Source organism: Macrosteles quadrilineatus, unplaced genomic scaffold, assembly GCF_028750875.1.
Source record: "Macrosteles quadrilineatus isolate MER2022 unplaced genomic scaffold, UCM_ALF_1.0 Scaffold_2__2_contigs__length_208266976, whole genome shotgun sequence".
In the NCBI taxonomy this organism is placed as follows: Eukaryota; Metazoa; Arthropoda; class Insecta; order Hemiptera; family Cicadellidae; genus Macrosteles; species Macrosteles quadrilineatus.
Window position 1 is genome coordinate 173,430,183 of NW_026542595.1, and position 27,532 is coordinate 173,457,714.

The 27,532-nt window shown below is 33.4% G+C and overlaps 1 protein-coding gene across 4 annotated transcripts in view; it reads left to right on the forward strand.

Annotated features, from left to right (window-relative positions):
- The first annotated feature begins 9,637 nt into the window (after positions 1 to 9,637).
- The window catches only part of LOC128987318 (ATP-binding cassette sub-family G member 1-like), a 69,072-nt gene continuing 51,177 nt past the window's right edge, over positions 9,638 to 27,532 (forward strand). The window contains exons 1-2 of one of the 4 annotated variants that reach the window (XM_054408095.1): positions 9,638 to 9,764; positions 19,359 to 19,585. In XM_054408095.1, coding sequence (XP_054264070.1) covers positions 19,423 to 19,585 — 163 coding nt within the window. In that variant the 5' untranslated portion in view covers positions 9,638 to 9,764; positions 19,359 to 19,422. Of the gene's footprint in view, positions 9,765 to 14,568; positions 14,647 to 14,693; positions 14,767 to 17,538; positions 17,559 to 19,358; positions 19,586 to 27,532 lie in introns of those variants that run through there. The other 3 variants (XM_054408094.1, XM_054408096.1, XM_054408097.1) reach the window with 3 other exon arrangements.

Here is a 27,532-nt window from a genome sequence, read left to right on the forward strand (position 1 = left end):
TCTGTGTAATATTTGCCATGCTGTGACACTCAATAATTGGTCAACTTAAACAAAATATTTCCACATTTTTTCAAACTCTGTAAATATGATTACACACAACAAACAACTGCACTGAATAATTAAAAATAAGAAAAATACAGAGTAAGAACATTTCAATTGTTCTAAAGTATTAAAAGGGCTTCTCCAAAGAAAGGTACCTATGATAAAAGTTGCACAATTTAAAATTATAAAACAATAAACTTGATACGTAAGACTAGAAACGTACAATTATGACTTTTACTGTTAAGGCAGTCAGATGTAAAATACTTGATCGTGCAAAAAACAACTAACAACTTGACAGGTTTAATACAAATGAATAGCCCGTCGTTTAGGTATCATCAGGTGGTTACTTTATATCATTGACTATTAATATAGCACAGTAGTTGTTATATTAAAAGTCAAAGAAATAAATCAACCCATTTATAAAAATATCCATTTTTTAACCCCTCAAGTTGTGCACAATAAGCTGTTCCAGCTGCGATGCAATCACTTGTAAGCCTGGTCCTCTGTTTTTTAACCCCTGAAGTTGATAATTATTGTTTTTATGTAATCATTGACTATTATTATACTGTATATTAATATAGTACTGTAGTTAATATATTAATTTACTGTATATTAATTTGAATGCTTCAAATACTGTTGGTGTAATTATCTGATTAACTTATTTAAATACGAAATTTTTCTTCAATAATCAAAATTAAAACATCGGTTTGATCGCAATTTAAACTTAAAACCCCTATGGAAAGACCCTATTCGGATAATCACTAAAAACGATTGCGCTTGACTCCGTCCTTTGCAAATGTTGGTTTACACCCTACTCGATACAGCCGAAGCCATTAATGTTTATGGGGACGCTAATGCATTTTACACAGCTTAAGAGCTCGCCTAAAACCGCTTCATAAACCGCGTCATACCGGAGTTTTTAGTGAGGTTGACGGCCAACTTGACCTTGACTGTGCCATTCCATAGGCAAACTTGTCAAGTAAAGATGCGGGTTCTTCAACAAACTTAAGTATTCAAATCAAAAAAGTTAAAACTACAAGACTTTCAGCTACCGATTTTCCATTTATTTAAAACTTTATATTACATAACCTATTGGCTTGTACGTAATTACAAATTATATTATCCAGGGTAAAAAGTTCAAATAATGAACTTTGATGAATCTTCTTGAACTAATCTATTAAAACTGCGCCTAAACTTATAACTATTTCTCCCCCATTTCTTTTTTTAATGATTCAACTCGTTTTCGATAAAGAGTAATTCTAATCTTTTTACAATATGTCGTGACATTTTTGCTATATCTTATATTCTGTACTCACTCAGTACATTTTTGTAATATATTTATCGTTTCGTCAGTAGTTATTTTGAACCTAACAAAATTAAAAACCGATTAAAACATAATAATATGTTAGTTGGTTTACTCTTGAAGCCATTCTAAAATTGATTAAAACAGGACCTAGCTGTCCTACTTAAGGGGTCCTACTTAAAAAAAGTTGCCTATAATCAACTTGTGAGCGAGGCACGGGCAGAACTAGTTTTTAAGAGTTAAAAGAACCATAACATACTAAACTTTTGATAAAAATCGTTTGAACGGCGTTTGTAAAAATCTATAATTTCTAAAATGCTATTATAAAATCTATAGTTTATCCGACTTTTCCGACTTTTAAGGAGTTATACAGGGAAATAGCCCTTAGAAATCAAAATCTTAAAAAAAAGCAAAAACCACGGAGTTACCTACTATAAATTAGTAGCAACGTGCCAAATGTCAACAAAATCTGACAACAGTTGTAGTCAATAGCTCTGACTACAATAAACACAGAGACATCACATAGAAAACTACTTTTTAGTTCAGGGGGTCTAAAACATTCCCACCCAAAACTTAATATCGAACATTTTAAGGGGGAGAAACAGTGTAAGGGGATTAATTAAAAATGTTGAATTTTTTGACAGAATAATCTTAAACAAATAATCATGACATTGGATAAGGATACCATCAACCGCATGGATATTGCCACATGATGCATGACGTCACTATGTAAATAGTGACGTCATGCGGTTAGACAGCTGATTCTTTTATTGATGGGAGCATTTGAGGTTCAAGATCATCCGAAGGCCCCGACTCCGAGACTAGGCCAAGAACTCGTCAAATCTGCAATCTGCAATTGCAATTGGCGGCTCACGTCACGTATTGCTTAACACCTTTGATTGCATGCAATCGTTACCAAATGGTTATGGTGTGCTTAATTGCTTGGTGCTTTTATGGAAAATGTTTGTAAAAATCCCCCCGATGTTAAGCTAAGATAATCTATCATTAATAAAATTGTAGTGAGGAAGACACACACCACACTGCAAAAGTTTGTAAGTGGTTTCTATATTAGTTCATTCTTAAAAATTGCAACAATAATTTTATCCGTCGTTTATCTTGCTTAAATTTTTAGCTGCATGTTTAGCTTTAAATATACAGGGTATCACAAAAATCCGTAGCGTGCTATGCAGCACAGATTCTACATACAAAAATAAGATGGAAATCAGAAATTACCTTTTTTCCTAAATCGCATCGGTAACCAAATATTTGCCATTATGTATTTTCACATAACAATTTTGATCTTTGATTGTTCCAACCGATCCTTATGACATTTTGTATGTAGGTCAAGGTAGAATCGACCCATGTGGGGAAAAATTATCTTGATCCAACACAAAATTTTAAAATGGTGGCCATTTTAATTATTAAATTTAAATTGCCAAAAAATGGCTGATTTCATGAAAAATGTAAATGGCTGGCATTTTGAAATTTTGTATTGGATTGAGATATTTTTTCTCTCATAGGTCGATTCTAACTTAACCTACATACAAAGTTTCTTAAGGATCGATTGGAACAATCTAGAGATAAAAAAATGTATGTGAAAAATACAAAACTAAAGATGTCTGATTAACCAAGCGATTTTGAGAAAATAATGTTATTCCTGATTTTCATCTTATTTTTGTATGTAGAACCCGGTTCTGCATAGCCCAATAAGGATTTTTGTAACGCCCTGTATAATGGTAGTGTAGGGTTGTTTTCAGTAGATTACTAGTATATTATCTCCAAAGTATCGGTTTCCTATGGATAAACCAACTAAAAATAAAACAACTGATATTGCAGATGTGAAAGTCAAAGTAGTCTGATACTTGATTACATTTAGTACGATAACGTCTGAGCCTAAACGGATTTTGATGAGATTTGGTGAGATAATCTTAATCTTTGATTCTGTTACCACAAAGTTGTGTGGTTTGTGATTTAATCCACAGGGAAGGTAAATAATGTTATTAGCTAGTTTTATATTTTAATTGTTTTTAACTTAAACGGTTTATGATTGTAGAAGCTATTTAAATTCGACAAATCGCTTAGTCCTTGTTATTTATGTTGTGTAATTGGTCTGAATCGTTAAATAATAACTTCTTGATTATTCACCCAACAAGGATTCACTTTTATATGGCCAACCGGTTGGGTCTGATGATGATTAGAGTGTCCAATCGAAATTGATCACCACTTATCATCTTTTATATATTTTTTAATATTTTGGATATGTATTTACCGTCTCGCAAATTCAGTAGATAAGTATAAATAACTAATATATATTTCAAGATTTCAAGTCACTAGACGTACTTTTTTACTTTCTGTAAAAATAATTGACCGATAAAGTTTATTTCGTATGCAAATATTATGCCTCAGGTAAAGTAAGTTATTATTATTAATGGTGTTGACTGCTATTGTAAATAATAAGTTTATAGCTATTAACGTTTTGGTACACTTCGGTTTGACTTATTCCCTTAGAGGCACAGGTATAAAAAAGGTCAAAGGGTCAATAACGTTATAGCCAACTTCATACCATACCACCTTACCTTACTAACAAAGTATCTTACTTTAAGTAGTATATCTTATTGATATACATTTAGAAGCAGGTTAAATATACATTTAGATGTACAATTATAGATAATATAGTCTTTGGAACCAGAGAAACGACATTTACCCGAATCAATGATTCTGTATAACCTGCAACCTGCAATAACTGGGAATTATTTACGTCCTGTTGGGTCCCGCATGATTTTCGAATCTTTAACACGGGTTTTTCTACAATGTGGGTGCCAACGAAGTTTTTTGGGCATCAAAAAATGCATCTTTCGAATGTTTATTTGGAACCATAGTTAATGCAGTGTTACTAAACAAAATGCAATATATAAAAAAAACAGTAGTAGTCTTAAAAAAATGTTAACTGTGTCTTTAACTGGATATTGGTTTAAGATGAAGAAAAGTGAAGGTTGAGTTACAAATGAATCGGATTATAGATATCTTTAAATGTAGCTTTATTTTTGTTTATTTACGATATAAAAGGAACGATCGAAACCATTGGCTGCTTATCATCTAACGTCGAACGTTTGTAGATAGCATCATTAATTGTACAATGACAAATGGGTTATTAGATTATAGAATTCTCAGATCTGCGGCAGAGAATGATCAGCTTAACCTTTATAATTATCTAGGGGCTACCCCATAGTTTATTAAAAACAAATATCAAGAATTGATTAATTGGGAACTCCCTTACAATTATTGTAAATGGCCTATTGTCATTTGGTCGTACGATGGATCACTTAATAATTCCAAGACCAATGTCATGCAGCAAACAAACAAATAGTTTACACAATACGTTGCAATGAATCCCGGACCAATGTGGGACTAAGGGAGGACCACATAAGTAATGCCCTCCTTGCAAAAAGCTCTATAATGCTATGGAGGTTTCATAAAGCACATTGCGTCAAAAAAGAGAATGTAATTTGTGTACGTTCATAATTATGAAACCACATTAAATACATACCATAATAATAATGCTTTCTATTAAGGGAGAATTCGTGCTTCAGACATCCTAAAACCCCTTGTTCCTCCATGGTAAAAATGCCGTGTGCTCCCACGTGTAGTAGCAGTTGCGCCGAGTAGCATTTGCGCCGCGGATTAAATCGTGCTTCCAGCGCCGCGGAGTTTGATTAGTTCAATGAAGCAGAAGTGACGAGGGTCATAATTACTTACACATTACTTGACTGAGTTGCTTGTAAATAGTGTCGTTTTCCATACTCCTAATAATTGTACTAGTAGTGCACTATTGCACATAAAAAATGAAAATGAAATGAAAATACCACCACATGCGGTATTGAGTTAGTATAGATATTTTTCCTGAACTTAATTATTATAACCAGTAGACATTTTATACTTATCACCTTACTAATTTAGGAGAAAGGGGGACTTTTGTTTTCCTATGATGTTTTTAGAAAATAGTTGCACCAGGATAGTCTGCGGTGCTATGAGGAATGCAAACAGCTCGGCATATTGGTATTAGGGGGATTTGCTAGCGAGGGGTATATATCCCCATACCTTTCGTAGTAACCCACTCCCTTATATTACCTTTGGTCACTCAATGGTGTTGTCATTGTCAATTTCGAGTAGAATTTAGCAGAATGAACATCGTAGAATCCACAAAGAAGGGCTCAATTTTCTTACGGTCTCAATTTTCTCAAGTCTTACGGTGCCACATACGGTAATAGCTACTTCACTATAGGGAATTCGCTAAAAACATCAATTTTTTGCGAATTTAAAACATTATGGTACAGAAGACGTAAGTATCGTAAATTTATTTATATTATACCTATACGTGTAGGTAAATAACAACAGGTTTCATTCCGATATCGGTGGTTCGTAAACTTAATCAAGGTGATTCAACCTTACACATTCATGCCAAATTTAATCAAAATCGCACGAGAAGCGATAAGCATAGGCTGGAAGCGCGCCCGAGTTCACGTGCAAACCTCGCACTGTCAAGTTGATGATTTTTAAAATATTCGTGGGAATGGATGGGGATTTGTAATGTTTATTGAGTTGTACAATAGTATTGAACATTTGCATGGGCTTGTATAGGCCGAAAGCAGGGTTTTTAGAAAATGGCTAAACAACTCACCCATGTTATTCTATTGGGGAAAAGTGCCTAAAGTGAGGTCATATTATTATTTTATACCTACTTTACATTTAATGGGTCAATAAATGAAAGAATTAGCTTTTTTAGCTTGATTTCGAATGTAGTATATGAGGATTATATGTAGGGATATGTAGGCAAAAATCAGGATTTTTGGAATTAGTGGCTAAAAAATGATCCCCATGTTATTTTTATGAAAAAAAAACGCCTAAAGTGGGGTATCTTTGTGGTATTGCCACTACACGTTTTAGAGAGTTATTTTGTAAACTTAATATGTACTTGTATTTCTAGACTTAAGATAAACTTAAATTTATATAAGGCCTGTCTCAACTCCCAGGCTTCACGAAGCGCGATGTATTACTACCAAACCTGGTACAGAAACAAACTATTTTTTTCGTAATTTCCTCTCTTTTGAGTTATTGGTAATTAATTGGTTTTAGGTAGCCCTTATACTGAAACGGTGGAGTGTATTGTGTTTTGTTGTCAACCAGTGAACGATATTTGCAGATATTTTTGGTGGCATCAATTTTGCAGTTAGGCCTATTAGATTTAAAATTATGTGTACCATTGGGTCACGAGGTGACTGCATGCAACCACTTTACGCTGAAAGTAAAATGTGGTAGGAACATAGCCTAAGTCCTCAATAATCCTATTAGTGCAATTGATTGTTTCCGCCTTTGATAACCTGTCAAAACTGCTAACCCTCATTTAATTAGCTGGCGCGGCGCTGGTGCTACGCGGCGCAAATACTACTCGGCGCAAATACTACTCAACCGTGCTCCCACTATCTCCGCGTTCCGCCATCTCCGAACCCAAATCTGTCCCGCCATCTCCGAATTCTTGAGTGACCCTTATAATCCCGTCACTGCCTGCGTTGTTAGCTGTCATTGCATCCACGGCTGCGAAGCCCCGTGGATGGAAGATTTAATGAAAATTTAACCCGTGGGTTAGGTTAGGTTAGGTCAGGTTAGGTTAGGTTAGGTTAGATTAGGTTAGGTTAGGTTAGGTTAGGTTAAGTTAAATTAAGTTAGGTTAGGTTAGGTTTGGACGGAAAGTCTTAACTCAGGAAGTAACCGAGGATTATAGGGGTCACTCTGAAATTCGGAGGTAGCAGTACACGGAGTTGGCGGTACACGGAGGTGGCGGGACGCGGAGATAGCGGGAGGTAACCAAAAATGCCTACAGGAGCATTTATTTAAATGCCATTATGAATTACATTTGAGGAAATAATGCATTAACTGGCGTGAAGACTAAAATATAGTACGAAATACTCTACGAAAGTCTAACCCTATGTCTGAGTATCCGAGTGATCATAGGCTTGCCTCCAAATCAAAAGGCTGCTAGTTCGATTACGAAACGGATTCATTCTTGATAAAGACGTATTTTGTCATTCATCGACCACATAGATTCTAACAAGAGTTTAAGGTTAGGTTAGGTATATGTTAGTCTCCAAATCAAAAGGCTGCTAGTTCGATTACGAAACGGATTCATTCTTGATAAAGACGTATTTTGTCATTCATCGACCACATAGATTGTAACAAGAGTTTAAGGTTAGGTTAGGTATATGTTAGCCTCCAAATCAAAAGGCTGCTAGTTCGATTACGAAACGGATTCATTCTTGATAAAGACGTATTTTGTCATTCATCGACCACATAGATTCTAACAAGAGTTTGAGGTTAGGTTAGGTATATGTTAGTCTCCAAATCAAAAGGCTGCTAGTTCGATTCCGAAACGGATTTCTTTTGTCATTCATCTACCACATATCGATAGATTCTAACACAAGTTTGAGGTTACGTAGTAACAAGACCAGAATTTAGAAGGTTCCCTTACAAAGAGTGCATCAAAATATAGAAATATACAAAGCTCTATGGAATAATGTAAATACTCGAGTCTAACAGCTAGTAATTATGTCGAAGTGGCATTTCTTCATTAACCACGTCGAGGTAATAGGCAGGCAAGCCACTATAATATCAAACCCCTTCATCCAGCAACTCAAAGGCTGGCTTTTGCAATTAAGGACGTGCCAATCTGCAAGTGATAGAGCCAATCTAGACGTCAAACATGTTTATGCTAATGAGGTTAAAGACTTGTGCAGAATTTTGATGCGGACAAAATAGCTGTCGATGATAAAACCATTAGATGATCATCAGTTAGATAACGTTACAGTGATAAATGGACGGCAATACGGTATTTCCACACCATAATGTTAAGAGGTAATGTAAAAAAGTATTTGCTTGATAAACACACGTTTTACTATGTAATTATTTTCAAATTTCAAATGTTAACCCTGTTGGTTGAAAGGCGAGTGCGAGAGTGCCGGCCAGGTATCAGTGACCACGGTGCGGCGGGTATGGGGGTGGATCGACCATGGGAGGGGCAGGATGAGCAATACTTACTAACTATTATAACCTAACCTAACCTAGCTAAACTTGCTGATTATGAAAAAAGTAAATGAAGTTTTACCAATCGGAATCGATATTAGCCCAGTTAAGAAACTGTACCAGGTCCTGCCTACTACACCCCCTTCTACTAATACTCCTCCCTTGAATCACTCTACGCTCTGGGGAGTCAAACGGCACTCGGGCCTACATGATCGTTTTAACAATTTATGACCCCCGCGGCAAAGAATATAACAACGGCACTCGCTCCGTTTCCCCTTTACAGTGTAGAATCTTAATAACAGTGTATATCCTAGAAAATGTTATTGAAGTTGACAAACGTCTCATGAAGGCAATGTGTAGTTGGAAAGCTCTGCCATTCTACCGTACTGCATTTTTTTCTATATTTCCATAATTTAATAAAACCAGGCTTAGGAGGAACTAAAAGACTTCACGAATTTTAAGGAAGATTCAGGAAACAATCTACTGATTCCCGATTTCTTATGATATTTTTACCATTCATAGCTATCACATTAATTTATGAGATGAGAACGCCAATGAGGTGTATTTAACAAATATATAAACCGAAGATTAATCTGCAATGAGTGAAATGTCTTAAGAGGGTTCCACCACCCGGCTGGTTACCACGTAAAAATTGTCCTACAAAAAGAACCTCCTGGCATTATTAAAGTGTTTATCGAGTTGAAATAAACTGTAAAATATTCACATAGATCCAAACTATGCACTGGATGAACTGAAACTTCGTATTTGTTTCTTTAAGTATATACAAAATAGTTTTAAAAATCCGTAAATTAGTCTTTTTTCACGTGTGAATTAAAATTCTATACAACAGTTAAAAATTAATCCATCCCATCCATTGCAAGCCCTGATATGTTCAGAGCACAAAAAGCACACAATCATTGAAACAAAGGTTTTAGAATGTTAAGAGCTTTTACAATAGAGGCATGTCCAATCCTGAACTATATTTCAATCCATATAATCCGCAATATTATGTTGAACTGAAATTTAGGCTGCCGAAGATCACCGTTTCAAAAGCTAGGGTTTTAAAAACCCAATCACAAAGAACAGCTATTTACTTTTGAATTATCTCATTCTTATCAGCTGACCATCGTTCTGATAACAAAAACAATAAATCACTGAAAGTCCCAACTTATTACGTTTAACCCCGTGTCAGTAGCTATTCGGATTTCGTGGACAGCAAAAGTGTTCGTTTCTTTGTGATATCGTGTGGTTGGATAGTTTATTATAATGTTTCCTGAAGTTTGATGCTAACGTGACATTCGAAGCGCACAGATAATCAACGGTTCGGAACTGCAGACGACCTGAGGTATTTATGTAAGTGTACACAATATTTATGTAAGTGTACAACGTAAAAATGCTGTACCTTCAGATTATAAGGTAACCAATCAGACTTACACAGCTTCTCACTTAGGTGGCATGCAGGATGTGTTACAAGTTACGATGTCCTAACCCAACCTAATTTGAAATTAGGCAATGAGCTTTTCAAAGGGGCTAAAAGGCTGTACAGTACAAGTTATTTTTGACCTGCCTCGGCAATTTTTCTATTTCTTGCACGGATTTGGCAAGAACAGAAAAAATTGTCAAATTTCTGCTAATCAGTTTAATCATGTCATTTAGGTCGTACAGAGCAAATAATCACAACATTCCTATGCACAACAGTATGACTGTTAATCTAGCCATTCACATACATAGATTATAGGTCTAGACGTAGAATGGCAACTACCAAGTACCAATACAACTAGTTGCAGTCACGAGGGTCACGTGACCAACCGGTTTCAGCATTTCAGACAAGAGTGGAGATAGTGAAGCAACTATGAACAACCGGCCCATGTCAAGGGGACCGAGCTATCACTGACCATAGGACGAAAATAGGCATATGGCAGTTAGGAAACTGAATTTTAGAAAAGGGAACTAAAAATAGATGGGAATGTTTTCCTTATTTATCAGGATTTGCATTTTTACGTGTCCTTTTGAAGACTAATGAATTGGGAACCAGTATTGGTGTATTGGTCACTGAAGGTAACATTTAGGAAATTGAGAGATAAAGTTGACACTACGAAATATGTTTTGAAACCTTTTTCCTTATATACGAGAAAACAAGAATTTGCTTTGCATGGGACTTTATACAGATGGATGGTTTGTTTGAGAACGAATAGTTGTTACTGAATGTTGATTGAAGGGTTGGATTCAAAGTGTTTTTAAGGAGAGCTTCTACACTTTTACATGGCGGGGTTGGTTAGGCTAGGCTATGATAATGACAAACAAGATAACTTTTACAAAATATATTTTTCCAAACACGAATGTGTCAAAGACCCTTAAAGACTATGAATGTGTCAAAGACACAACTAATTCATTTTTCAGTTTCTAAGGAGAATATAGACATTGATGTAAATTCTTTATAATTCTCTTTATAAGGCACTTTATGAATTCTTTAAAATTCTATAGAACTATGATTTTTAAATTGTTGTGATGGGAGCACTTTTTCAGCCAATAAATATGAAGTTTAGGGTTTGATGCAACCTTTGTGGCATGACATTTTTTTCCTTGCACAAACCGCTGGGCCATAGTAGCCGACATTTTGCACATAAATTCGATAACTTATGTACCAAGGAATTTATCGACATATTCCAATAATTCTCTTATGAGACCGAAGAGCCTTATGAGCCTTTATAATATAGATATGAGAAATTTATAAGTAAATGTTAATTTTGTTTTCATGTAATGTCTAAACGCAAACTGTAATACAATTTTACATGTATTTTTCTGTTTCTGAAATTGATAAGTTTGTATTCTATGTGTAAAACATATCTATAATGAATCATGCTATTAGCTTTTTTGTACTTAAGTTTTACCTTTTGCAAATCATGGATGGAGCTGCATGTACCATAGTGAACTCAAAAGTAAACGTTAGTTTATAGTATTTATTTAGCTATTAAATTGTGGTATTAGTTTTTCTATGATTTAAACATGTTAAACATCGACTGAAAAATCTAGAACATAGTTGAAAGTAATCACGACTGAATTTTCATTATATTGACCTAGTTTGAAAACAACAATCTTTCCCGATTACACAGTCTGTTTAATATAAGTTCCCAATAATTAATTGCTTATGATTATTTAGTGGGTTCATCTTACGTCAGAATAATCTTGAAATCCTTCTTTTGTTGAGGTTGAGCTGGTTGAAGTATCAGTAACATATTGTTAGGGTATAAAATTTAATATTTTATGTTATGGAAATGTGTGTTCATGCATCTTAGAACTTACTTTTATAGTTTATAAACTTCCTATTTACTTATTTAAAAATTAATTTAATTAAGTGGCTGCATAGTTTTGTAATATTTCCTTGACCTATTTTACCTACTATGAATCGATGTTAGGATGAACACATCACTTTTTGTTGTGTTTGATCAATGGATGGATCATATCATTTTACAGTTTGGCTGTGAATGCGACTTAAATGTCATTATATGAACGTTTACTTATTTACTATACTGTTTTTGGTGGACGAATCAATATTACTGTTTTTTCGACATATTTAGTTTTAGAATTAAACATGTTATGATTTTTAAAATAGCGTTAAGGTTGTGTTGGTAGATGCATCACGCCATATCATGATTTTAAGGGCGTTGATATTATTGCTACATACATGATATTATGATATGTTATATGTTTTCAGGGTGACAATTAATTAAGTCTATAACATGTTTTTAAAATGTTTAAACCACAATAGAAAAAATACCAAAGTGCCCACGTGCTTACTGGTAAACGCACACATCTGCCCAATTACCAACCGGGTAGCCCTTTGGGGAACGGTCCACCAGCAGTCAGACAAAATTCTTAAATAGCAGCATTGGTTGAATTTAGTATCAAACGGCCTCCGTTAGTAAAATGCAATGCCACAAAAACAAACTCAAACGGACGATGGAGTCAAAAATGACAGCTGTTCAAATATTCTGTGGAGTGTTCTATAGAAGAAATATGATGGAAATACTTTCATACAAAATTTGTATTACCGTACTACCTTCACCTCACCTTCAACATCGGAATGAGGGACATTAAAAAAAAAACATTTTAACGGTGTTGTAAACACAAAGACTTTCCAGGAGTAGGCCTATAAGATTAAAAAAGTTAAATATTGTTTGATAACATCTAAATAGCTGCAAAGTATCAAATGGAATTGTTTTCTACTGAGTTCGGCCCAATTAATCTTAACTTGTAATTGTCCAAGATTAGTGAACTAGTTTCCTTCTTGCGTTTGCTGCTGGCCTTCGTTATTTTGTTTGTCGCACTAATGGACATTTCCTTTTGTTTGATAGGCCATTAACATTCAATCCCTCGGCTGCATGAAATGCTTCCGTTATTTCTTATCGACAAAGCTGTTTGTCATGTCTTTCTATATTAGCCACTAATATTATTCTTATATAAATACGCTACTTCTGATATATATAGAGTTACTTCTTATAAATTCAACCAAATTTGGCTCTAACAACCCATTGAAATGTCAGGATTTTGCAAATTTGATTCAACCCAAGTGGGAACATAAATAGTGTAAAGATTTTCTCTAAAAATTAAAAAAAAAAATAATTCTTGATAATGAGGAGATCGCAGTGTGTTTTAATTTGATGAAGTTATTGGGATAAGAATGAAGCCCAGAATAAGAAAATTATTTAGTGCCGGAAAGAAATATTTGTAGTCATATTGTAGTGCCCTACATAACTAATTAAAACACGAACATGTTGTAAATAGTTACCTTTAGAGTTAGCTGCTACAATTGTTTTTCTATGAAATTTTTACAAATAAAATGTAGCCGTTATTAAGATTTTAAATGTACTATTCTGCCAAAACAATTTATTTACTGTTGGCCCTACTTCAAATTAAAACTACCGGTACTTATTAAAAACACATACATTTTGTAAATTTTTACCTTTAGGGCTAGCTGCTAAAATTGTTTTCCTATGTCTTTACTTTAATTAAGTGAGTGAGTTATTTGAGCAAATAGTCTATTAAGTGATTAAAGTAAGTATTGATTGAGTGACCGATCGAGTAGGCGATGTAGCAAGTGATATAGCTAGTGAAAAAGTATTGTATGTATACTATTAGGAAAGAAATGTGCAAATAATGTACAGCTAAATGCTTTGCCATATTTTGAAACAAATTTTTCGTAATAGATAAAAAGATCTTGTATAATCTGTTTTAAAATTGACATTGTTGATTCTGGAGTTCATAGTTCCAAATAACGTAAAAAATTGTTCCGTTCGGGAAGTTTATACTAAATTCTGTGTTACATAAAAACTTCACAAAGAAACAGATCAATTTATAATCTCTACCACACGATATTAAGGTATTTAAATATTTACACATCTGACGTGGACCAGATGACCTTTGGTCTAACGGTTTGCTATCCGCATCATGACGACTTCACAACATATGCAGCGATTCGTGCCCCTAATGATTTCAAAGCAACAATTTTTAAGCAAAGCGGAAATTACTTTCTAATCTTGGTCAGGTAAATATTCTGCTCTTGCTATTTCATTTTATTCTTCTGCCAATACTACGCAATATATATATAAACATAAAAGACACATACAAATAACAATAATGGAAAATCATTAATGGTAACTAAAGGAAGAAATAATACTCGTTTTAACATTAATATGGGTTGATCATTAGATGTATGGTAACTAAACAACCGAAATTCGAGAAATAGATATCTTTTACTGCCCAGGATTTATATAGCTAATTCTAATTGCATGTCCCCTTTCATCTTATAACTTGTGCACATATCCAACAAAAACAAATTATACAATATGCCAACACAAGCCACAAATAAACCAAACAATCCAAAAAGTCTTCATCCTAAAGTAATACTACAATTTCCTGATTATTACGGTCACATTTAAATAATTCCCATTCCTGATACACGATTTCCTATTTGAATTGAGCAAAAAACACTAAAATTTGACATTGCGTAAACACAGATTTGTCACTGCAAAGAAATACCCGCCGAAACCTGTACCGGCTGTTGTTTTGGCGGGTAATTAACCACAGCCTCCTAGATCAGCTGTTCGCTAGGAGAGGGGATCATCGTTGACCGTGACTCTGGTGTCGTTGTTCAGTCAATGAATACTCAGTCCGCGGACAAGCCGAAGCCGTTAGTGTAACGCGGACACGGTGCTCACATTTGTCAGGTGGGTTAAACAGCTGTTTATACTTGTGTATATTTAGTTGTATACAGTAAGTAGGTGGAAAAATATTTTTTCGTGGTTTGTAGGAAATTTATTTGAATTACTTGCTTGGACATCGGTCAGGTAGGTCCTGTACGTAAATACTTGTGTGTATTTTTTTAAATACAGTAGGAGGGAAAAATTCGATTTTTTTTCTTTAAAGTTTAAATTGTTGCTTGGAAATCCTTAGGTGGATTTGCATCTGTATGTGTAGGCTTATGCTAATTTTTAGGATGGAATTTAGACTTTATATTTTTTAGGAAATTGATAAAGTATTAATTTGTTAATAAGCAGGAGAAAAACAAATTTTTATGATTTATTGTGTGATATGCAGTAGAGTTAGTTGTTTTTACATCCATTTCGTGGTGCTATAATTATGTATTATAATCAATACAGTACATTGGCATATCTATTTGCCTACAGTAAATATCGGTGCATGAGTTTTTCTATAGAAATCTTATTTAAATAAAAACTTCATAATAAGGTGACTATTGAGGTACAAACAGGCCACAAAATAAAATAAATATTAGTTCTATTATTTGATTTCGATTTACCAGTACAATCTTATTGACACTAAATCTGCAGGATTACAAAACGTACGACTGTTTGCCTTTCGGACTTTATATGTAAACGACCCGTGACAGATATCTCTTGGGTTAAACTTGAAATAAACGTTTTATATGTTAGTTAAATATTTTGTACATATGTTATGTTTTAGTTTGTAAAACAGCTAATCGAAAATTTTGTTATTTATTTTGACACTATTTTTGTTAATGTTGATTTTTAAGTATAAACTATTGTAAAACGATGGGTTTAAAAGTATGAAACGAAAGTGTATGTAGGCCTGTAAGCTATTACCCTGTAAACAAATCTAACGTGAAAAATGTTTAAGTGTGAACTTATTGGGAAAATAACAGTTTGTTGTAAACTAACAACTTTGTTTCAGACGTAACAAAAATAAAACTTAAAAATGTAAAATGGATTTGTGTAATTTGATTTGTCTTTCAATATAAGTTTTCTAGTAGATTTTGTCTTACAGCTGATTGTTTTAGAGCATAGAGATTCAATAGTACATCTTTGCAGACGTGGTTAACTATAATTATAAACTAAAAATCTTATTAAAATAGGTTCTTAGCAGACTGAAGCACACAGTAGAGTATTTATTAATAAAGTAGACTCACGTCAATAGATTTTTTATTGATAAGGAGACAAATAATGACAAAAACTTAAAACCCATATGAATTATTTTTGAAAACAGTCAAAACATGTAGGCCTGTTAGCCATACTACTCAATACTATTCATACAATTCATGCGCATATGAAAGATTTTTTCGACTGGTAATATACGTGTTTTTATCTACATTTTGTGTTTGTTTCTACAAGAACCACATTTAAAATTTGACGTGACTTCAAGTTATTGTTATTGGTTGGTTATTTGCATAAAAACTAGGCATGGAAGAAAGTTTCATGGAGCTCTTCGATTTTTTAAAATTTGTCTCAGAAAAACTGGTATATTTACAATTTCGTACCAAATAATATGGGATGAAATTTGGATTGATACAATCATATTTCGTGTATTACGAGTCAAAACTAGCTGCTGTACCCATACTTCGCAACGGAAGAGAAATCAGTTTCATCATCGTTGAAATAGATTTAGAATAAATAATACATCTTAAAGTTTTAGATTAAATAATCCTACCACATAGTTGTGTAAAATATATTTAATTTTTTTGGATCAGCTGTCTTAAATTGTGAAATGAGCATTGGGCAGTTCTGATTGTTTACATTTAAATGTCAACGCAAAGGTAAACATTGTGAATTTTCTCATGCTTATATGGAGACCAATTGATAATTACCAATTAACCTCACCTCAAAACTTTGGACACCCAAGGGGCGTAGCCCGAGGGGAACTCAGGGAAGCGAATAGGCCTACGACATTCCTAGATATGTGGATAATCTTTGTGTTTAATTTTGGGTGTATCGGTTAAGTATTTTAGTCGTGACAGCTGCCCAGACAGACAGACACTGCCTCAATTTTATAATAGTTAAGATAGAATAGATAGATGTACAATTCTAGTGTTACAAATTTACTTATTTGTCGTTATTCCAGGATACGTCGTGTTGTGATGATATCAAACTAGTTTATAATTGTGTTTGCCTCCTTGATATAGAAATCAGACGATGTCTTTGTTCCATTATAGAAACTTAATATCTTTTAGATTACTATTCACACGCCGCCTAATATAAGTATAATCTAAAACAGCATTGTTTCAAAACACAAATAAATTACAAAATGTTATGCCCATTAATGTTTCCAAATTAACTAGAGCAATCTTATAATAGTTAAACAAGATTTTTCTAAAATTAACAGTTGTTATTAAGTTTGACAATGATGGTTTAGTACAAAATGTAGTAATCCAAAATGGGTTTCGTCCATAAGATATTACCAAGGACTACTGGTTCTGAATCCTTCCTGAGGTATCCCATACAAAATTTTAAATAAAAGAACATGTCCGTTCATCATGGATAACAAATGTTTCTCCGCTAAAATGTTGTTAGTAAACGCTTCGCCTGATTTTCAATTCTTTATTTTGTGATTTCACTTACAGATATGTTCCAAAAGTTAATATAATTATTCCAAAAATTAATTTAATAAAATTACGTCACTAGTGATCGATAAAACGTTTTAACGGGTGTGATTTGAAAATCCGTATTTTTCCAGCTAGAACATCGGAAAGTTAAGATTGGTTGGTAAACAAGGAAACATCAGCATTAGATAAAACTTATCTTCATGCCAGTGCTGCAATGATAGTAAAAGTGTACGGTACGGTCTTCTTTGTAGTTTGTGGTTTTTTGTTCTGTAGTTTATTACAAAGGTAAGTTTTTGTCTTTCAGAATATTTGCTGAAAATGTTATTTTGACTTATCTTTAAGGCCGTAATTTATCTATAAAGGGAACTTTCCACGTACCTAATGTTATATACCTCAGCTGTACTTATTTGTTTGTTATTCTTTCAATTTATTACCTTACTAGCAGAGCACCCGTCCTTCGTACGGGGTTGGCATAAGTATAAAATGCTTATTTCAGTTATACCCAAGCTTTGCGTTTACAATGGGGGGGGGGGGCACAGTTTGATATAATTTGGTTCTTTAAATTTACGGTATGATTATAGTATAACACATCTACCATAGCCATAATGTACACCTGCACTTAAACAATAGGAACAAATAAATTGTCAAACATTTATACCATCACCTAATCTCAAAATTGTAACGTTTACTGATGGAGTACAAAGTATCACATTTTTACCTAGATTACATGTTACAAATTTGTGAATCAAATCAATAAACTTTTTGCGATCAAATGTCAATAAGAAATTATATCAGTTCGAATTTATTGACCGCTAAAGTTATCTCTGTTATACAATGTATCTTTAAAAGCAAGGGACAATGACCTTAAAGTAAACCTCGAGAATACAGTTATCTTTTTGTAATGAACCCGACTTAAAGTGGAAGTTTGCAATTGGTATTATTTTATTCTGAGTCTAAAATTTGTAAATACTTATCTTTTTAGTTTTAGAAACTAACTACTGGTAGGGAGCAAGTTTCCCCCAATATGTACAATAAATTTACTAAACAATTAAGAGTGATTTTTCTTATAGTTAAGAAATAATAGCTACAATTCAATTTCATTTTTAACATTTTAGTTCCTATATATTTCAAATGCAAGGGGTTTATACATGTTTAGTAGCGTTTATACGTTGATTGGCATTAATTTTTGTGATGGTACGTACGTTTATACTCAATGGTAACTATTAAGGCTACTACAATTGACCATTTGACCAACTAACCAATTGACCAGGCTAATACAGTATATACATGTACGTATATACTCAATGATATACAAAGCTGTATAGTAGAATGTAATACTGCAGTATTATAGAAAAATAACCTTGAGGAAACTTATTTACGGGATTATTTCAGACGTAATATTTTCAGTTTTTAAAAAAAGAAGCTCCACCAAATATTAGTTGATTTTCAATAATTTTATTCATGGAATCAATTATCTCTTTCAATTGGCAACCGAATTTTCAGCTAGAAAATAGTTATTTGTGTAACTAGGGTGCAGTTTGCAATTTACGTTACACATTACATTTTTCCTACAGTTTAATGCATAGAAATAATTAGTCTTTCAAACAGTAAACTACACGTTTTTAGGTTAGGTTAAATCCGAGCGTTGAACGAAATGGGAAACAACTGCACCAGCTGATCGTAGTCGTAGTATGTTTAAGTGTTGCCAACCTATTTCTAAGAGCACACAGATTACCCGTGTTTTTTGGTTCGAATACTGGTGTGCAGCAAAAAGAGAGTGCGGCAAATAACAACTTTCTATGCTATAATCAGTGCGAGGAAGCCCACTTTGTCATGTGACTATAGGAAAATGAAGGTTTATTAGTAAACAAGAAAATGTTAGTAGAACAGCTCAACATACAGCCATTGCTGAATTAGCGAAAGTGTTCATTATAATCTTTTCCCAGCATTCGGTGTACTTTTCAACTATGAAATTATAACAGGTTACGTACCTTGACGTCCAAAATTCCTCAGTCAAAGGCTTCAACATGAATAAATATGAAATTGAAGACGACGCTAACTCAAAACCTTTTTTTCTCCTTGCAGAGTGAGACGATGGTAAGGTGAAGGCGTTGCTGAAGTTGTGAACTGTGCAAGATCTTCCTTCAAGATGGCCGGCGACGCTGACGCAGGTTTCCTTCCTTCCGCTGATGCCAAGGTGCAAATAGTGCGCTGCAATACTAAAATGATGCACCTCCCCCGTAGCAAACCCGTGGATGTTATCTTCGAGGATGTCCGCCTCACTGTCAACACCGGCTTTCTTTACAGCAAGAGTAAGTAGCTTTTGAATCCAATAGAATTTAAGCAATAATGGTTTAAATATCTTATACTGTCAAAGTGATCCTTTGTAGTCTATATGAATACTGTAGTTTCGTTCCCGATGGGAACTTCATAAGGCTGTCAAGGACATCAAATTTCCTTCCAGAGGAAGTCGTTGAAGTTATCCATCGATGTCACACATTTAATTACACAAACGGAAAGACGAACCTGATGAAGTTCCTTCGGGAACGAAACTACAGTAGCCTATGTAGACTACAAAGGATTCTTTTGACAGTATTGTATATGATATTTAAGCCACTATTTATACCAGTGATCTGGAGGCTAACAAAATGAAGAATTTAAGCAGTATTATCTGTAAACATTTGTTTTTAATATTTAAAGAAATGGGAATTCTATTTACACTAAACCATTCGCGACGCTCTTATCATAATTCAATTAATTCCCCGATGGAAATTACCTACAATTTTCATAATACAACATTATGAAGGTGGATCTCCCCAAGAAAAATGAGATACAAATTTATTCGGTGCCTGCTACAGTCTGGGAAGTCCAAGACGACCTTTGTTATCTGTTATCTCTTGGAGATTGTGTGTCCCACATTCTGGTGGTATACCGAGTGGCCTTTGTCAGTTTTTTGTTACGTATAATGTAGATAGACAATGGTCATTGCATCTGGTGTACAATCTCTGATTCACGGGTCATGATCAACGATTTAATGAAGATTCTCTGTTAGTTTACACAAGTAAGTGCCGAAAAGCTACATTAGTCTTTTCATTAAATTTAAATATATATTTTAAGAAACCCTTGCATTTGATGACTGCTGAGATTAATTCTTCTTTAGTTGTTGAGGGTCCTCGTGATTTACAGAAGAACAATTTATACGAATATGTTCGGTTTAGCGTGAAATGCGTTTAAATACAACCTTATTCAAAGCACTACATTTTTTATATAAATTACACTTCAAAATCTTAGATTTTACTCTCAAAGCAAAGAAATCTTCTTATTTTGTTTTGTCATTGGCCAACTAATCGTTTGGCGATTTCGTAAATTTTATTAGTTGAAACAAATTAATACAATGGCTAAACTTGTTCTGTGTATGTGGATCATGTTCAACGTTAAAACTAATTTGTTGACGTCCATGTCACTTTTAAATATAGTCATAACTAATTAAATATTTGGTTTGATAAGTGTGTTTGTCCCCGCCGCTGGTGTGACATATAGTACAACACACAGAAAGATTTGCCGTCTTTTACTTCAACTCGCTCCAATGTGACTCAACCTAAACGGACAGAACAGAGTTCTAACAATAGGATAAAAAAGTCGTATAACAAGACTACAACAATATATTGATAATATTGTTCAAGGAACCAACAATTTAATTTTAGCTCCAAGTAAACGCAAAGTCAATCGTTTTTCAAACAGTACATAGCTCAATATGTTCTTCCTGGTTACTAACCATACATGAGCCTTGTCACGGGACTGCTGACATCCGACTACTGATGAGTATTCATTGTTTATTCATTGTTGACTACGCACTCAATGATTCCGCTCAAACTAATCATAGGCCTCATTTAATTGCTCGATTTCCCTGTCCAAGGTTAACTATGGTACCCTCTCTCCCTCAAGAATAATCTGAACTATATTTGCATGATTGTATGTTTAACTAGCTCATTTTAATCCTCAGCTTGAGCAAGCAATTGTAAACACTAAGAAAGAGATGTGTTGAAAAAAGTAGACACGTTTTGTTTGAACATTAAAGCTTCGGGTTGATTTTCTATGAATTTATATGTTTTCTTTCAATTTGTATTATTTAAACAATGAGGGAATAGCAAGTTTAGGTTAAATTTGATGTCTTTAACGCCAAGATCGATTGCTTTACAAGGTGCAATGGACTCCTTTTCATTCATCAAGTTGTTATGATCTTTCGTTGTAGGAATGCTCCCTTAACAACAATTTTATTGCTCAAAATAATTCCAGTTTTTAAACAGTTTTTGAACACAAATCTTTACCACCCTTAGCCTACTTCCTATTTAAAAAGAAATTACATAAATACACGTTTATATGTTTTGACAAAACTTCATTCATAAGATTTCATTGCATATAGAAATTTATAAGATTTAACTACACATAAAAATATGCATACACACTCAAAATACAAAATTTCACACATATACATTCGTACTCAAAAAAAAAAAAATGTAAAGACGTCCTCTGTATGACTCCAGCCGTAGAAATTCACATTCATAAGATAAAACTCCACTTGCAAAATTATAAGGAAATATTCCATACATACTCATAAACTCAATAAGCTTAGTTAAAATTTGATAAAATTAGTTTTGGAAACCATCCTGTTTGATGATATATGTTATACACAAATATTTAATCATAAAATAATTTGGAATGTATATTTTGTAAAACGGACTATATAAAATACTTTTAATGTAAAAAATTAGTTTTATGCATGACGTTTATTACGTCTTTTTCTGTAATGTGATATTTTTATGAACGAAGGTCTAATGTGACTGAACCCAGTGGTAGAGCACGATACTTTGTTCTTTGATGTGCCGGGTTCAAATCCTCCCAATCCAATATATTTTATCTAACTAATGCCGCAACCCCTAGGTCTATCTTGAAGTAATGTGAACAAAATCCCGGGCTAGAGCCAAGCGTCCGAGGAAAAATATATATTTACATTTATAACATCACAGCTTACTGAGTGCATATTTAAGATTCGCGATCATATCTTATAAACTTCCCGAAAAGAGTAAACCTTGTATTGGCCAAATTTGGCATCCCAAGGTAGCGGCCAGGTTTTACAGCTGAGCTCGCCCACCTTGTATGTTATACCTCATATAAACGAGGTTTGTCTGACAAGGACTGCGGTTTATTGCAGATACAAGTTTACGGTTCGAAGTGGGGAAGCCAAAACGAGTGTATAAAAGTGGGAAACTGCAAAAGTTTTATGACGGATCGAGTTAGCATGATTGTAACTTAAATTTGTGCATTTATCGTTGTTTTGTATAGCTATAATTTGTTTATTTGTTGTATTTCCTTTTAAATGCCTCCGACGCGACGAAAACGAAACATAGACAAGAGGCGTAATCGTGATAACGACCGCAGCTACAGAACAGTGGCGCGTAAAGGGCGTTATTATACATCGATGGTAAGCTTACTCATCACAGTCAGCACCTGACCCTGGACAATCTCAACTATTAAGTTACAAATGCGCCCCTAACACTACCCCAAAACGACTTTTCGTTCTCAATTGGCCCTCTATCAATGACCTGTATTGCCTGTACAACGAGGCACTTTGAGAAGGAGAAAATCGGCCGGAATGCTTTAGGTTTATCAACAACGAAGATAAATATGATCTGAGTTACACACTGGTAATCTTTGAGTTGACTCTTTTAAACTCATTGTAAATATGACTGTTATTCGTTTTAAAATAACTCCTGTAATACTTCGCAATTGCTCGAATTCGAGCAACATGTACACTAGTATTATTTTATAACTGGAACGGGTGGCATCGTCCTGTAATCCAGCTACTAGGAGGTTACGAATTGTGGATATTTATAGGCATGCACTGTGGATGCGATACTCCCTTGTGTGGATTAACGTCCGCACGAGTGAGTACTACGACTATCCGCAGTAGTACCCTGAAATTAGACCATTTCGTATATACCAAGGAAAAAATGTGGTTCGGATTCCACTATAAACTGTAGGTCCCTTAGTTGCCATTTGCTGTATGGGCTATTAATTAACAGCTGTGTCTAAGGAATAAGTCGGCCTTAGTCACTAACAAGACTACAAGATCGCTCATGCTACACTCATCTCCATTCATACTTGGCTTTAAATACCTACTTTGTATGGTTGCCATTTAATTGAAAATTATTAAAGTAAAGTATTAAAGTATTAGTGATTTGGCACCGGTGGTAAAAACTTAAGGAACCGTTCTTGGTTTTGAGTATGTCATGCTTAAAATTAGGTTTAAATTCAAGTAAATTGATAAAAGTATAGATGCATTGTTTTAGTACTTAAGAACATAATTATGTGAACTGAAAGTTTATTTAATTATTATTTATTCCACATTGTTTCAAAATCACGAAAATATTTAAATAAAATAAAATAAATTACGTGCATAGTAATATATTTCATGCGTTTAAAAACCAGCCCAAAAATTATTTTCAATTTGTGGCTCCATAATACTAAACTTTCTTGACAAATTATGAAATAAAAATATTCAAGACCAGTGCCAAATAATGTAGATAGGAGAGTGTCTGTAACGCAATTTTAAGGCCGTGGCCGGTTAAAGTTTATTTTCACTATCGTGATTTTTTAAAAATCACATGCTTAAACAAATAATTTATTTATGAAAATCAATGGAAATGAAGGTTAACATACCTTTTAAGCTAAATAGCTTTGAGACAATATCAAATTGAAGTATTCTAAAATGTTATTTATACATATTAGTATATATTCAGAGCACGAAACGTTTACAAACCTGATTTTGAACATACATTCTATAAAAAAAAACTTGGAAATAAAATAATTATCCTATTCGATGTATAAAAACAAACTAGATTTATGCCATTGCTTTTTACGTTATGCAACGTTTGAACACCAAATAACCTTTTCACAAAAGTTGATTGTACTTCTAATTTATATACAAAGCTTGTAAAAGTTTACATTTCCAGTTTAATTTGCTCAATAGAAGATTGTTTACATTATAGTCTACTTCCTTGTTTAATTGTATACAGTGTTATTGTCAAGTCAGCTGTTACCTAATTATTATCAAGGGCATTGTTGTGAAGAAAATTGCGTAACTTATAACTATTTGCTATTGGTACGAGTTATTACTTATTAAAGTAAGACTAACTTATTAAAGTCAAGTCTTTAATAAGTCTACTTTTTATTTGAACCGTGTTTCAAGCTAAACACACTTCTACCTATGTTAGAATTATTGTAGCTAGAAGTTGAAGTTGGTTCATCTTTAGCTAGATTTCAAATGAAGTTATTGAGTGCATACCCAACGCACAAGCCGAAATACTGAGACATATTTCTCAATAAGTAATTAATGTTTTTTATGTTACAATTTTCATAATGATAGAATTCAAAACTTGTACACACACAAAAGTTTACTTTTAGCATATATATTTTTGAAGACGTTTTATGTGTATATTACTCTTTTGCAAGTGTGTTTTGTATAATGTAAATAAATTATGATTCCATAACGATTTAAATCAACCATAATATAACGCTGAAACAATTATAAAAAACTTTTAAAAACTAAATTACATAGCGAACTCAAATAAATAAATATTACTAAGTGTCTTTAACCTTTTAAATCCGTGCTATATCAATTTAACCTGCTTGTGAATTAAACTCAAGCTTGTAAATAAAAAACCTTGAGTGCTTATGAGTTTATTGATTAATGCGGTTGTTTACAGTTATCCTTAAACTACTGAAATTTAGCTCAAAATGCAATTAACTGGAGCTTAACAAATATTACAACAGATTATCTGGCACTTAAATTTTTTCAAACCACAGCGAGAAGCTTATTGCCACTTGTAGCTCGTACAAAAACAATATATCCCACAACATTTTGACTAGGTGAACGTCGGTTAGTATGAAATTGAAAATTGTTATAGTCTCTATTTTGTTGCATTTTTGCGAAAAAAGCTTTTAAGTCACACAAAGGAACAGATCCTTTCTTAACAGGAAAACATGATTCAAAACTCTGTATTATAATCATATTATTAGAGTATCTAAATGATAGGTATCATAATATGATAAAGCATTGGTAATCACCATTGGCAACATTCAAGGATAATCATTACTACAGATGATTGCCAGATGATTGACAAGGAGGAGGGCGCTGAGATTTTCAACATTTCAAGGCAGTCTAGTTTTAAACATGTAACCCTCTAAACACCAGCTGTCCTCAAAATGAATCGAATTGTGAACTCGCAAAATACACCGTTTATCTTCAATCATTGTTTGAAAGGGGAAATACTAAGTTACACCATACGATAAACATATTTCTTTGATTTCCCATCCTTATAGAGTGGAATAGGATGATGTTAATGTGTTCTTCTGTTTTGTACGTAAGCCTATTATCGGTTAGCCTGTAATGCTAACAGATGAATATCTACTAGGGAACTAACATTTGTCCCTTGTTATAAAGACAGGTTGACGGGCATTTTGTACAATTGAACATAACAGAAAAACTGAGATAAACGCAAATAATTAATCAAAGCATTCGGGGGTCACCGGAATTAAATATAACCTCATAACAAATACAATTCTGTACTAACTTTATGTGAATACTGAATAGGGTATCGTTTGATAGTTTATTACTCAAATTTGTTCAAAATTTTAAAATAAAACTCGAAAAACATTAATATAAAGTTATAATAATGTTGATATTAAACTAAATATAATTTAAAATAAGACATTACCGTATACAAAATAAGTGACTATAATTTAATATTTTTACATAGCCTAATCATCTTATTAGTTCGTTTTTCTAACTATAGAATAAAACGAAAATCTTCTCTTAGATATACTAATAATACAAATAATAACCAGTTTTAACACTTTTTTCGCCCAATGACTAACATATCTACATAACCTCAGCCTACATAGACAGGTATGTTTCAACAAGCCTATAATTAATTATTTTGATAATTACTCAAAGTACAACATGTTACGACGCTGTAAGCTGATAGCCTGATGCTTACAATTTGATCAGCTGTTGTAGCAATTACAGCTGATTAAGATAACAGGTCAACGACCTAGTACAGCTTTCCATGTTTGTCTTGTAATCTGCAATATTTACTTTCTCGTGTTTCCATTCTACCGGTGTCTTTCCACCTAGAGTTGTAGGGTTGTAAACAAACACGATTCTACGATATCGTTGAGTGATCGTGAGTTGTTATTTACTGAAAAAGGCAACAATATTGTCCTTAAAAAACACAAATATTGCCCAAAAATATTGTCACATCTCATGATGTCATGATTGTAAAAATGTTGTGCCGATTCGTTTGTAATAGTTTCGTAAGTAACGTGATAATTAAAACTTTTTACCAGAAGAAAGTGAAAAGAAAATTTTCCCTCTTTTGACCCATAGGTTTTAATAATTTTTACAAATATTTTTTCTCAAGAAAATGTTAAATTTTGAAAAAAAGACCTGTAATGTAGTAAATGACATTAAATCTTTCAAAACTTCCTATTGAAGTCTTGAACTATTTTTTTACAAATATTGACCGTTCATGGTCAAAAAGATATAAGAGAATAACGTTTGAGTTTTCTAGATCAGGTGCATTATACAGTAATATTAAAGTATTTAAGTGCATTTTAAATAATAAGACGACCCATTAATTAACTTTCCTAAGAATTGCTCTTGAAATAGGGAGTTATATCTTTTTTAGCAACTTCGCGAGTTCGCTAGGAGTTTGTAGTGTAGTCAGGAAACTCAAATCTCCTATAATATGTCATTACCAATGGTTATGGGCAATAAGTGTAATACTACTGGATGCTGGATGGCCATACACCGTTAACTCTCATCATCTTGCAGCCGAGTAACCTATTTTAACCATTTATGTATTACTCTCTTGAGTGGGATTGGACAAATTATTTGCAAACATAGCTGAAAACAAGCCCCCATACATTTCTGGTGCGGTGAAAGAATGTTCTAGTCTCAAACGTCTTTATCCAAATTGTTAGCAAGACGAATACACTGTTATCTCTGTTCTGAGATAAACCTCATTGGACAATCAATGAGATGACAGTATCGGGAGCTTTTTTACATTGTTGCCGTATAAACATGCATTACATAAATCGTTGGAAAGATCGTTACAGCAATATTAATATTTGGATAAGTTGAAATTCCTTGCTGTCTGAGGTAGTAGCTTGCATAAGTATATTGGATAAGTTAGTAT